Source organism: Somniosus microcephalus, unplaced genomic scaffold, assembly GCF_052327205.1.
Source record: "Somniosus microcephalus isolate GS21.2 unplaced genomic scaffold, FLI_Smic_1.0 unresolved_chr4, whole genome shotgun sequence".
Lineage (NCBI taxonomy): Eukaryota > Metazoa > Chordata > Chondrichthyes > Squaliformes > Somniosidae > Somniosus > Somniosus microcephalus.
In genome coordinates, this window is record NW_028225182.1 from 14,100,641 (window position 1) to 14,114,975 (window position 14,335).

General features: G+C 41.1%; 1 protein-coding gene across 1 annotated transcript; it reads right to left on the reverse strand.

The window, feature by feature from the left end:
- Positions 1 to 3,360: 3,360 nt before the first annotated feature.
- LOC147089710 (putative G protein-coupled receptor 139) lies at positions 3,361 to 7,460 on the reverse strand. Its single transcript, XM_085977097.1, has 2 exons — positions 7,191 to 7,460; positions 3,361 to 5,477 (listed from the first exon to the last, which is right to left on the reverse strand). The coding sequence occupies exons 1-2, from the start codon at positions 7,258 to 7,260 to the stop codon at positions 4,573 to 4,575; spliced, it is 975 nt and encodes a 324-aa protein (XP_085833223.1). The 5' UTR covers positions 7,261 to 7,460; the 3' UTR covers positions 3,361 to 4,572.
- Positions 7,461 to 14,335: the final 6,875 nt, after the last annotated feature.

Sequence of the window (14,335 nt, forward strand, 5' to 3'; positions counted from 1 at the left end):
ACTCTCTCAGTATGTCCTGCTACCTTCAGGGAACAATGCACATTAACTTCCACGTCTCTCTATCCCTGCACACTCTTTAAAACTGTGCCATTAAGTGTATGTTGCCTCTCCATGTTCCTTCTGCCAAAATGCATCACCTCACACTTCTCAGTATTAAATTCCATCTGCCACTTGTCTGCCATTCCGCTAGCCTTTCTATGTCCTGTTACAGACGATTGGTATGACCATCACTTTTTGCCAAACCCCCAAGTTTGGTATCATCGGCCATTTTAGGAATTCTACTCTGTATTCCAATATCAAGGTCAGTTATACATATCAAAAAAGCAGTGATACCAGCACTAACCCTTGGGGAACTTTACTGTACACCATCCTCCATTCTGAAAAACAGCCACTTGCCACAATTCGCTGCTTTCTGTACTTAAGCTCATTCCTTATCCAAGGTGCCATTGAAGCACCCATCCCATGAACCTCAATTTTGCTAACAAGCCTTCTATGTGGTACTTTGTCATGCGCCTTCCGAAAACATATGTAGACAACATCCCTTCATCAATCCTCTCTGTTACTTCATCAAAGAATTCAATTAGTTTAGTCAATCACGTTCTGCCTTTTACAAATCAGTGTTGGCTCTCCTTAATTAGCTTAAAACAATCCAAATGTCCGCTCTTTATTTCCTTGTTTATTGTTTAAGAAACGTTACCCACCAATGGTGTTAAACTGACAGGCCTGTAGTTACTAGGATTGTCCTTATACACTTTCTTGAACAATTTTGTCACATTAGCAAATTTCCAATCCTCAGGCACCTCCCCCACATCTAGGGAATATTGGAAAATTATGGCAATCGCTTCTGCTATCTCCGTCCCCAATTCCTTTATCAACCTGTGTTGCAAGCCATCTCGCCAGGTGCATTGTCCACTCTAAACATACCCAGCCTTTCTAGGATATCATGGCTATCAAATTTCACTCCTTCCATTGCTTCTACCTTTTCACTTCTACCGATATTTTTTCAGCATCCACCTTCTTAGTAAACACCAATACCAAGTACTCATTGAGTATTCTAGCCTTGCCCTGCGACTCTAAGTATATACCACCTTCTTTGTCTCCAATAGCAGCGCCCCCCACCCTTTTAATACCCGCTTCCTGTTTATGTGCTAGTATAAGATTTTTAGGTTCCCTTTTATGTTAACCAGCGTTCCATTCTCATATTCTCTCTTTGTCAAACTTATTTTCATCTTCACATTCCCTCTCAAAGTATTGTATTTGGTCTGGTTCTCCCTTGAAGACTTCAGCTGACATGCATCCTACACACTTTTTTTGTTTCATCATCTTCTCTATCTCCCTCGTCATCGAAGGAGCCCTTGCTTTGGTTCCCTTAACCTTCTCTCTTGTTGAAATTTACCTAGCCTGTACTTGGAACATCTACTCCTTAAAGATCACCCATTGATCCGTTACAGTTTTTCCTGTCAGACTATGGTTCCATTTTAACCTGGCTAGAGCCTTTCGCATCCAATTGAATTAGCCCCTTTCCTGCTTTGAAGTTTCACTCTGGATTGTTCCTTGCTCCTCCCCATTGTTAATCTAAGCCTTATGACACGATCATCACTCGTATCCAAGTGTTTAACATACATTTCCTACTTTTCAATTCTATACCTCTAGAATAAACCCTAGTGTTTGGTTTGCTTATTTATGGCCTTGCTAACCTGTGTCACAATTTTTAGTGATTTGTATATTTGTACTCCGAGATCTCTTTGTGCCTTTACTCCACCTAGACTCGCACCCTCCAAGTGATAAATGTCCTCCTTATTCTTCCTACCAAAATGTAATACCGCATAGTTATCCGTGTTGAAATTAATTTTCCAATTAAATTCCCATTCTGCAAGTATATTCATGTCCTCCTGTAAATGTTTGCAGTCCCACTCAGTATTGACTATCCCCCCACACTTTAATGTCATCTGCAAATTCATAAATTGTGTTTTTGATTCCTAATTCTAAATCGTTAATGTCAATTATGAACAGCAGTGGTCCCAGCACGGATCCTTGTGGAACACCACTACCCACCTTCTGCCGCCTTGAATAGCTACCCTTTACACCTTATCTCTGCTGTCTATCCTGAAGCTAGCCAGCAATCCATTCTGCTACTTGTCCCCTGACTCCGCATTCCCTAACCTTGTTCATCTGTCTATAATGGGGTACCTTATCGAAGTCCTTTTGAAAATCCAGCTAAATTGCATCTACTGCATTACCATTGTCTACTCTCTCTGTTTCCTCTTCAAAACATTCAACAAGGTTGGTCAAGCAGTCTTTCCCTTTTGAAATCCATGCTGACTATTCATTATTATATTTTGGTTTCTCGATCTTCTTCTGTTTTCTCCATTAGTAGCGATTGCTTTATTTTTCCTACCACTGATGTTAAGCTGACTGGTCTATAATTCCCTGTCCTACCCCCCTCTTTAAATATCGGTATTATGTTATTAATCCACCAGTCCTTTTTCTAACGAATTATTAAATATGTGTAGTAATGCCTCTGCTATCTCTTGGTGGGATTATTTTAAAGTGAGTGGATGAATTCCATCCGGACCAGGGGATTTATCCTCTTTGAGTTTGATTAGTTTATTTAAAATGTCCCCTTTTTTTACTTTAAATGTACTTTTCTCATTACTAATCTCATCATAAAATGTCATGTCCACATGTCCTATCTCCCTGGTAACTACTGAAGCAAAATAATTATTTTATATTTCTACCATCTCTGTATCGTTATCTGTGGTATTATCCTAGCTATCCCTTAATGGTCCTATTCCCATCCCAGCGTTCATTTTTTATTGATGTGTCCATGAAATATTTTACTATTTTCTTTTATGTTCCTTGATCATATACTTTCATAGTTCCTCTTTGCCTCCCTAATTTTTTTTGACTTCTCTCCTAATTTTTTCTATTCTCTCTTATAATGCACTCCTCTGCTGTCTCTGTACTTAATGTGTGACTCTTTCCTTGCCTTCAATTGCTCCCTTATGGGTTTGATCATCTAAGGAGTTTCATTATTGTTTAGTCTGTTCTTTCCTTTTAGCGGAATATATTTTCCTGCAATCTGTTGAAAATGTCCTGCGCTCTGTTGAACACATTTTGGAGAGACGTGAAACTGAGGCCCCGTCTGCCCTGTCAGCTGTATGTAAAACTATCATGACATTATTTGAAGAAGAGAAGGGGAGTTCTTCCCCCTGTTCTGGCCAATATTTATCCCTCAACTGACACGTAAAATAGATGAACTGATCTATTTCTAACAATTGCGACCAGAGTAAATCTTGATCCATCGGTGGATCGAATTAAACATGGACACTCAAAATTATCTTCTCCATTTTATTTCAGCAAAACTGAGTCTTAACAGTCAAACAAAACAGCGAAACAATCAACTTTATACGGTGCAAATTTGAACAAGTTTCTCAGTTATATGGGGAAATATTTAATATTCTGCTGTGTGAAACCAGATCACAAATGCATTTTTCATCAACTTTAGTTAAACAATTTCCTTAAACCGACAGGCAGATTGAATTTTGAATTTAACAAATGTCAATATAGAAACAAATCGCCGTATTACATCGCAGTCATAAAAATAGAGAGAGCACAAGAATGAAAGGTGAAATATTGCCAAGATGCAACAATCATACTGCTTGAAAACGCAAAAAAAATCATTTCGGAACCAGATCAAACCACGCAATGCATGGATAAATTTAATGGATTCTAATCAGTAAGTTCATTTTAAAGAAAAAACGATCCCATTGTGAGGTGACAAGGACTCAGGACTTGCGAATCTTTTGATGCTTCTCATCAAAGGCGAGATTGTGACAAAATTAACCAATCGGCAAGGAGTAATATGGATTTCCCAGTCACTTCCTGTACTTATGCTTAAGGGCCTTGCTGGATTTTCAGGAGTTAGACATTTAAATCTGTGAACTGTAGAAAGAATGGATCGTCTTATATCATTGCTAAAAGATTGGCCATCTAGCAGTGTTCCAAGTGTGGCAGTGAAATGGGTCTGGAGCACCATGACTGTTGCTGTAACAAACACTGGAGAATCTGTGCAACATTTCTGTGATATTTCTCCACAAAACAAAGATATTTACTGTTAACTAACTACAGGGTGTCGGAGGTGGAATTGTGCAAATAATGTAGTAGCTGTAGTTGGTCAGTTGTAGTTGTATAGTATCAGGTATTTATTATACACGGTCCCAATGCTCAAAAACCGTACCCAATTCTTTGAATACTTTCTTCCAATTTGCCATCTTTAAACTTGCCTTTCGCTACAAGATCTACAAACACATTGTCGCCTCTCGCTTGATGACGGCAACCAATGTGATCAGAAAACAGGACCATGTTCTGATAATATTACTCTCTGCTATATTTGTTCATTCTGTCTCTTGCTGGTAAATTTAATTTCGATTTAAATTCTGTCAACAAATGCGTTTAAGGACAGATTGTTGGAATCGTTACTGAGTCCCGCTGCTAACTGTAGTGGATAATTATGATATGGAGTTCAGTTGTGATGTTTTGAAGTCAGTTCTTGCTTCAGTTCAATCGTTCTCATAATTTAACTAAGTTACCAGTTCGAGTAAACGGCCATTTCAGCGCATTGAGCAGCTCCTCTCTGAACTTACTCTGGGTCACGGTGTAAATGGCCGTGTTCGTGCAGGAACTCAGAAGCTGCAGCATAATTCCCGCTTGTCGGAATGTTGCAAAACGTCTAAGCAATGATTTGTAGTAAAAGGCGGAACTAATTCGATAATATAAGAAATAGGCGACCGCTGTCATCCAGAGCAGGATAAAACTGCCGGATATAGCAAAAAGTAAAAGGATGGACCTTCTGCGGTTCCTCATCTCAGGGTCCTTGTCATTCTCACCATTGCTGCGGTCTTGCAGTCTCCTTCGGGACCGACTGGCCACTAAAATGCGTCTGACGGTGAGAGCGTTAAACAGCAAGATTAAACAGAATGGAAGCAATGGGGTAAACAGCTGTTCAATCCAAGAAAAAGCTCTCCACGTGGGTACAATATAAAACTGTGCCGATACAAGGCAACCCCGCGGTACGTTGTTAGCTGCATCATAGGAAGTATACACGAAGGGCCAGGGAATGTTCTTTAAACAGATCAGCGTGCTCACAGTAACGATAATCACAGCCGCGGTTTTCTCTGTGCAATATTTTGTTTTCAGCTTCTGACAGCAAATGGCTACAAAGCGATCAAAGGTAAAAGCGACCGTTAACCAAACAGAGCTATCGATGGCAGTCGGAGACAGGTAGAGAATGATTCTACACACAGGAGTGTAGTACAGGAAAGTGTACCACCAATAAAGATCAGCGATCCGATGTAACATCACATTAAAGACAATCACCATGAGATCAGCCGTCGCCATGGCCACCAGATATCGAGTGATGCATTTGGAGAGACCGCACTTTCCACGGGACAGGATCACAATCGCCAACAAGTTCACTGTGAGAAGGAGAGATAAAACAACAGTCAAATCACTAACCAGACTGAGAAATAACCGATTCGTTTAGTCGATGTACACAGACGGTGAATGTTTTTAATTAGCTATTTCGCCTCTTGGCTCCGCTGTCGAAGGGGCAGCTCATGCTGGAGGTTGATTGTCTGTGACGGTGCCCCGTGACCCCTCACCCGACTGCTGAGTCTTCAGTTGAGATCCTTAGAATTAAATTTACTGAGTCGATTCTGACATTGCGAGGTCCGCGGGGCAGGACGTCACCAACTTTGAAAGCAAAAAGGCTACAAGGTGAGTTAAATCAGCTAGTACAGATTAGGACATTAAATCTAGCTTCAACCAGAACACGGGACATAATCGAATGATTGACCCACACAATGTCAAATACTTCCAGTTTTGAAAATACATTGGAAACAAGAGCACGGTATTGAGTTGCTGTACGTCATCTGTAAGTAATTAGTTGGATGAGGTTTCCAGTGGTGTGTTGTGAATGAAGCATGACACAATACGTCAAGGAATGTAATTCTGTAACGTGCTCCAGTATAACTAGGTAAAGTCTTTATACCGCAGCACAAGGCATGAGCCAAGCAAAGGTCAGTAGAATCGCGGGATAAGAGATCGATACGAAACACTGCACTATATAAGAACAAATCACCACTAAATTCCACACATGTTCTACATTTAATCTTCCCCCCTTAACCGAAATAAGGCCAGTCCATGTATGGAAACCGCGTTCAGGGAAAGAATCAATAAGAATCGGCAGCCAATGGTTAATCTGGGTGTTCTGGCCCGAGTGGCTCAGTTGTATAAACAGACAAGTCTCTGGTTGAAGCCCGCGAGTGTGAATTATTAAATTAAAACAATAAAGGCCTGTTAACTTTTAATGGGGTGTGCATACGCGGAAACGACAGTACCGGATCCACCACCGGTATCAGTGTAACGAGAATCGGGCGAAGTTTAGACCTCGCCCGTTTTCTGCTCGGTGGTAAAAGTGAAAATTTGACGCACTGCGCAATCTCTCAGTCGAGAATAAGTATACCTTGACAGAATAACATAGTTCATACACTTTTTAAATTATTTGGTAATACATCGGAGTTTCGAAGATTGATTTGTCTCATTGCCTACAAGAACACACATGCACTGAATCTAGATTTTTCTACAAACATGAAATACATAAAACGTCCTGGTAAAGCCATTTTTAATAAATATTAATTAAGATTGGAGATAAACATTGGCAGCAAAACAAGCTTATACTTTCAAAGGAGGAAGCGAGTTTCTGTCACGTGTTACTTCCTGATGCATGTTCCATTTCTCCCCTGTCCTTCTATCTTGAAGGCACTGACTCATGCCGAATAGGTCCCTGGGAAACATGACAATCACACCCGATCTTTCCTAATCTGATCTACACAACAGGCGCGGATTCCAGCAGGAGTCAGTGGATTACAATCAGGAGTGAAATGTGCCTGTTTTTCCGCTGCCTGGTGATGTAGCCACAAGGACCTATCCATTGCCCAGACTCGACCGTTCAGCACATCGCAAGGATGAGTTTCCCGGTGCATTTACCAGCGAGACAAGAATGAAATGTTCTAAGTGTATCTGAAAACGGGGAAGAATAACATACAACTTTAACGAACTTTCCAGTACAAACAACAACATAGTTAAACATTCTGTTGCTTGTACCATAGGTGCTGACAGTGACCTACCAGGCACTCCAACTGCTGCCAGAATCGGGTAATAAACGGCTTCTATTCTCGCAATTCGTAAACCGTGCATTTCTACGTGGAGACGATTTAATTCGTTGCTGCAAAATAATTTGGACTTCAACAATCAGATAAAGAAGTTAAAGTCGCGGGTTACTTATAGTGTAAGTAAACCCTTAGTGGGACAATCAGAGCGCATCCCTACTGACATTACTTACAGACACTTGAACAAACAAGTTTTGGTCCCATGTGACGTTTAACTATTACACTCATTAAGGTGACGAAACATTACACATCGAGCAGCTGAGCAACCTTTTGGAACAATGAATCGTGCAATGACAGAGCCACAATTTCGAAGTTTAAGCACAAAATGCAACCACAAGCACACCTTACAAGAAATATCAAAACCTAGTTCATCAATGTGACATTTTTAACTGCGTCCCCTCCAGTCCCATTCTCAGGCTGGTCATGCTCTTCCCGCTATCAACTTACTAGGCATTTTATCACAATCCCTGCTACATCGTTTCAGACCTTCTCCCTTTCTGTCTCGCTCAATGTCCAGAACTCTCTCCCTAAAACTTCATTCAACTTTTAGTGCCCAATCCTCCCTGTCTTTCAATCTCCCTCTTCATTCACTCTGTGTTTCATTCTCAATTTTCTTTCTGGTTTCCTCTCTTTCTGTTTGAGGTTATTTGACACAAAATAATTTTAGAGACTGAGATTGAGAGATTTGCGTTTGGTTAGTGTATCAATGGATAAGGAACACAGATGGCTAAATGGAGGTCAGTTGCAGAAGCCATGATCTGACTGAAAGGCTGAACAGGCTCGAGGGGCTGAATGACCCAATTCTGTTACTATGTTAAGATAATTTGCATTATCTTTACTGTTGGCAATAGGTCACACTCAGGGTAAGCTGTTGCCAACTATAAAGAACGTGCAAATGATTTTAACAGAGTTGTTTCTCTTACTATTTGTGCGAGTTCACATTCTGGCTCATCTTTGCACCTCAGAGAAAGGCAGAGAGAGACATCGTCTCGAAATCTTTGCTACTCGTCATCTCTTTGCTGCTGTGGTGTGTGGATGTGGCAGATTTCTCCAACTATACGGCCTTTTCGATCAATTTCAACACCTCCATGGATCTTACCTCCCAAATATGTGTTTGCAGCTGTGACTGGGTGAAGACATATATGAGTCTTCTCGTGAGGCCAAGACCATTCACACTTCGTGGACATTTTTAGGAGACACTTCTGTGGACCTGCATTTGCAATCTGGCTTCTTCTTGAGCTGCGCTTTACTTTGCTCATCACACTTTCTGGTCATTAACTGGAAAAACATAAGTCCGAAATTGAAGGGAGCCTAGGAAGTGAACATCTGGTTTACATTTTCGACGTTTGTTTAGAGATCTATCAGGGAAAGAAACGTGACTGTTTTGAGGTGTATTGTGAAGGATGCAAACCATAGCAGCAGGCAGATGAGGCGGACCAATGCCTTCCAGAATATGTCTATCTTTGTCTTTCTCTGACGTGCGAATATAAGCCAGACGGCTATGTAAATTCCATTGAACTGGCAGAAAAGGAGATTAACAATTGTTTTTAATCCGGTGTGTGAACAATATTAAAGTTGGGAACGTGCTGTATATTCAATCTTTTCTCATTGATATTGTTCATTTATATGTTCTTTTTAAAATCATGGCTACAATAGCAGAGTGCCTATGTTAAAAGTAATCCAAAGGTTTACGATACAAATCCGGAGAATCTGAATTCAAACCACACCGTGGCAATTAGCGAATTTGAATTCATATTAACTATTAGAAAACGAAACCTCAGGTATAAAACGTGACACTGAAGCTGTTGTATTGTAGTAGCTGGTTAACTAATGCTTAGGGAAGGAAAGCCGCCATCCTTGCCCAATTTGGTCTACATGTGATTCTTATCTGCCCTCTTAGTGCAGCAAATCCAGTAGACCGTGCAAACCTATCCGACAATGGGATATAGATAGGTTAAGTGAGTGGGCAAAGAACTGGCAAATTGAATATAATATGGGAAAACGTGAAGTTGTCCATTTTGGAAGGAAGAATAAAAAAAGAAGCATATTATATAAACGTTGATAGATTGCAGTGCTCCGAGATGCAGAGGGATCTGTGTGTGCAAGTGCATGAATCTCAAAAGGTTACTTATGCAGGTACAGCAGGTAATTAGGAAAGCTAACCGTTTATTGCGAGGGGAATTGAATACAAAAGTGGGGTGGCTATGTTTCTGTATGAAGGGCATTGGTGAGGCCACATCAAGATTGCTTGGTCTCCTTATTTAACGAAGGGTGTAAATGTGTTGGAAGCAAAAGGTTTACTAGACTAATACCTGGAATGGGCGGGTTGTCTTATGAGGAAAGGTTGGACAGGCTAGGCTGGTATCTGCTGGAGTTTAGAATAGTAAGAGGTGACTTGATTGAAGCATATAAGATCCTGAGGGGTCAGGACAGGTTGGATGTGGAGAGGATGTTTCCTCTTGTGGGAGTATCTAGAACTAGGGGTCACTGATTAAAAATACGGGGTCGCCTTTTAAGACATAGAGGAGGCGAAATTATTTCTCACTGAGTGTCGTGAATCTTTGGAACTCTCTTCCTCAATATCAATTCAATGTCGATCACTGAGAATCACTCGGTAGAATCACAAGTGAACGAACTAGTTGTATCCTGAATGCCAAAGTTGTCAGAATAGGCTTATGCGTGGTAGCAAGAGAACCAGCATGAAAAAACAATCTAATTAGCCTCGTCCACACCAATCTACCTCTCGCAGAAGCACTCGTTCATGGCAATATTGGTAGCAGTGACCACCGCAAAGCATTGTGAATACTAGGGCCTAGAAATTAATTTCGGGTGATGGCGCAAAACAGACGCTATTACAATCAATGGAACTGAATATCAGGCGCTGCGTATAGCAGATGGCCGACCCGATATCGCCTGTTTTGCCCAACCGCCCGAGATGAATTTCTAGGCTGAATTCTCCTCTTCACACTGAGGACATCCTCCATCGTGTTGTGTGGCCCTACCAAAGTACTAAGTCGGATAAACTGATAACCTATCAACCAGCTCATAACTGGGCATTCAAGAGGCACTGTGGATCATCATCATCAGCAGAATTGTATTTCAGCACAATCTGTAAACGCATGGACCCTCTGAGGTATTTGCACTCCTCTAACTCTAGCCTCTTGAGCAAACCCTATTTTATTCGCTGCACCATTATCACAGAATCACAGAATCCCCACAGTGCAGATAGAGGCCATTTCAGCCCATCGAGCCTGCACCGACACATACCCCACCCTATCCCCGTAACCCCACGTATTTAATCCCCTAACACTAAGGGTCAATTTATCATAGCCAAATCAACCTAACCCATACATCTTTGGACTGTGGGAGGAAACCGGAGCACCCGGAGGAAACCCACGCAAACACAGGGAGAATGTGCAAACTCCACACAGACAGTCGCCCGAGGCCAGATTTGAACCCGGGTTCCTGGTGCTGTGAGGCAACAGTGCTAACCACTATGCCACCGTGCTGATGCATCAGCTGCCATGTCCCTGAAAACAGGAATTATCTCCCTAAACGTCTCCACCTCTCCACATCCCTTCCCTCCTTTAAGAAGCTCCTCAACACCTGCCTCTTAAATCAAGCTTTTGGTCATCTCCCCTAATATCTCCTTATGTGGCTTGGTGAAAATAATTATTTTATATCTCTCGTGTGAAGCACCTTGGGTCGTTTTACTACGTTAAAGGCACTATATAAATAAAGCTGCTTCTGTTGATGATGATAAATGGCAGGCCATGGAAGTTAAAATCGAACCTTCATCGTGAAGAACATTTTCCTGATAGCAATGTTAAATTTGCTATAACTAGTTTGAACTTGTGAGCCCAGCTCATACACTTGAAATTCTGTTGAAAATAATATTCCGGATTTACAATTTATATTCTATTGGCTATCTTTTATACCTGAATAATATCAACTTTTAAGCCTCGAAGATTGAAATTTCTCAAATCTTTTCTGATCGATGAAACTGCCACGTCTGCAGATCCGCTGAAGAAATGAAACTCGGATGAGCAACCGATCCTCTGGGGACATCCAAATGGTTCAATACCCTTCTTGACAGTATTATTATGAATATTAACTTCAGGTGCATAGCACAATCTTTCATTTTCATTCAGTTTTAATGCAGAAGAAATACTGGAAGGGATGAAGAAAGGGGAGAACGATGGAAAAGAGAGGGGAATGAAGGTGGAATAGATTCTGATGGACTGATGAACCGGATATTTTGTCTCAAGCATCTGCTCGGGTGTTAAGTACCAAAACCATGTTCAGCATGATACAGTGGCCAGGGAGCAGAATAGTGTACGAGGCCATAGTACAAGTTTAGAAGAGTTTGCCCTCTGCTTACCGAGGGGTGCTGGGGGGATGCATCTCATCCACTACTGCTTGTTGAACAAATAAGCTGACAAAGCAGAGGCAGTGGAGAAAAGTGGTGTAGAAGGAGATGATGTAACTGAGGAATAGGAGTGGCCAATGATAGACCATTGGGAGTCTCCAGAGGTGGTGCCTTTAGAGGAGACTATTGGGCTAGCATTGGATAGAGAATCCAGGGAGTCATGTAGTCACGGAGGATGAATATGTCATGGTAGTTTGGAAGTACGGTGGAGATAAAATGGGTTCTTTGAGGAGGCGGTGATTACGGAGTTCTTGAAATGGAGCGGCCAGTAACTGTAAAGAGGTGTTCATGTAAAAATAACTGACGCGCTTCGGCCCGTTCCCTCTGAGGTTGAATATCTCTCCCTAAAACTTTAATACATTTCCAAGGCTAATGTTTGGGGAGTAAACTGCCTTTAATTCTCCAGATTAGATCGGGTGGTATATGGAGGAAACTGGGTGAAGGAATGTGCGAAATGGGTCATAAGATGTGATTAAAACTGTTTTCTCGCGTGGAGAGTGAACACCAATAGTGACTGGGTTGTGCCGAATGTCAAAAAACATAAGAAATAGAAGCTGAAGTAGGCAATATGGGCTCTCAATGATGCTACACCGTTCAATAAGACCATAGCAAAATACGCACCTCGACTCCCCTTTCCTGCCAGATCCCATATCACTTGGTTCATTTAGTGTGCAAAAATCCATCGATCTCAATCTTGAACATAACCATCGACTGAGCATCCACGTCCATCTGGGGTAGCAAATTCCAAATACTCACAACCCTTTGAGTAAAGAAATTTCTCCTAATCTCAGTCCTAATTGTCCATCCCTTATCCTGAGACTATGAGCCTTAGTTTTAGACTCTCCCGCCAGTGTAAGCAGCCTCTCAGCATTTACCCTGTCAAGCCATCTACGAAGTTTACACGTTTCAGTGAGATCACCTCTCATTCTTCTAAATTCCAGAGAGTATAGGTCCATTCTATGCAATCTCTCCTCATAGGACATCCCTCTCATACCAGGAATCATTCTAGTGAACATTTGCTGCACACGCTCTAAGGCAAATACAACCTTCCTTAGTTAAGCAGATCCAAATTGTACACAGTACTCCAGGTGTGGTCTAATCAAAGCCCTCTATAACTTCAGCAATACTTCATTATTCTTATTCTCTAACCACATTGGAATAAAGGCTAACATAACATTTGCCACATAAATCGCCTGCTATAGCTGCATGCTAATTTTCTGTGATTCGTGTACAGGAACAAACAAATCCCTTTGAATAAAAACAGTTACTAGTCTCTCCCCTATTTAAATAAAATCTGCTTTCCATTCTTCGTACAAAAGTGGGTGACTTCACACTTCCCCTCATTATACCCCAGCTGCCAACTTCCTGCCCAATCACTTAACCAGCCTATATGCCTATGCAGCCCCTTTGCTTTTTCCTCACAGCTTACATTCCCACCAAGTCATTGATATAGATTGTAAACAGCTGAGCCCCAAGCACTGATCCTCGTGGCAATCTACTAGTTACATTCTGCCATCCGTAAAGTGACCCGTTTGTCCCCACTTTCTGTTTTCTGTCCGTTAACCAATTGCCAATATGTGCTAATATATTACCGCCAATCCCACGAGCTCTAATATTTTGTCACTACCTCTTGTGTGGCATCTTATAGAATGCCTTCTGAATATCCAAATATTATGCATCCTCTGGTCCCCCCGATCTACCCTGCTCGATAAACCCTCAATAGCTTCCAACAGATTTGTGAAACACGGTTTCCATTTCATAAAACTGTGTTGATTCTGGCTAATCATATTGTGATTTTCCAAATGTGATATTACCACGTGCTTACAAATTGATGCTAATATTTTCCCTACAATCAGGGAAACTGGCCTACAGTTTCCTTATTTGTCCCTCCCTCCTTTCGTGAACAGCGGGGTTACATTTGCTACTGCCCAATCCACGGGACCGTTCTAGATTCGAGGAATTCTGGAAGATCAAATCCAATGTATAAACTCTCTCTATAGCCACCTCTTTTAAAACCCTAAGATGTAGGCCATCAGATCCAGGTGATTTGTTGGCTTTTATTTCCATTAATTTCTCTAGTGTTTTATCTTTCATAATATTATTAACTTTAAATTCCTCACTCTCATTAGACCCTTGGTCCCTCGATATTTCCTGTATGTTCTTTGTCCCTTCTAATGTGTAGACAGATACAAAATATTTGTTTAACGTCTCAGCCGTTTCCTTATTCTCCATTACAATTTATCCTGTCTCTGCCTCTTAAGGGACCCGCATTTACTTTCACTCAACTCTTTTTTATTACATACTTGTAAAACTCTAATTATCACTTTTTATATTTTTTGCTAGTTTACTCTCTTATTCTATTTTCGCCCTCTTCATCAATTTCCTGGTAATCCTTTGCAGATTTTTAGAACCTTCCAAATCCCCAGGCTTACTACTATTTTGGCAACAATGTAAGCACCTATTTTAATCTAATACTATCGCTAACGTCTTTAGTTAGCCACGTTTGTACCACTTTTCCAACGGCATTTTTATTCCTAAAGGGTGTGTATATTCGTCGAGAATTATGATTTTTCAAAAAAGTTTGCGATTGCTTATCTACCATGATATATTAAATCAAATTTCCCAATCTACCTCAGCCAACTCCTCCCCAACCATTCGACAATAATTGGCTTGT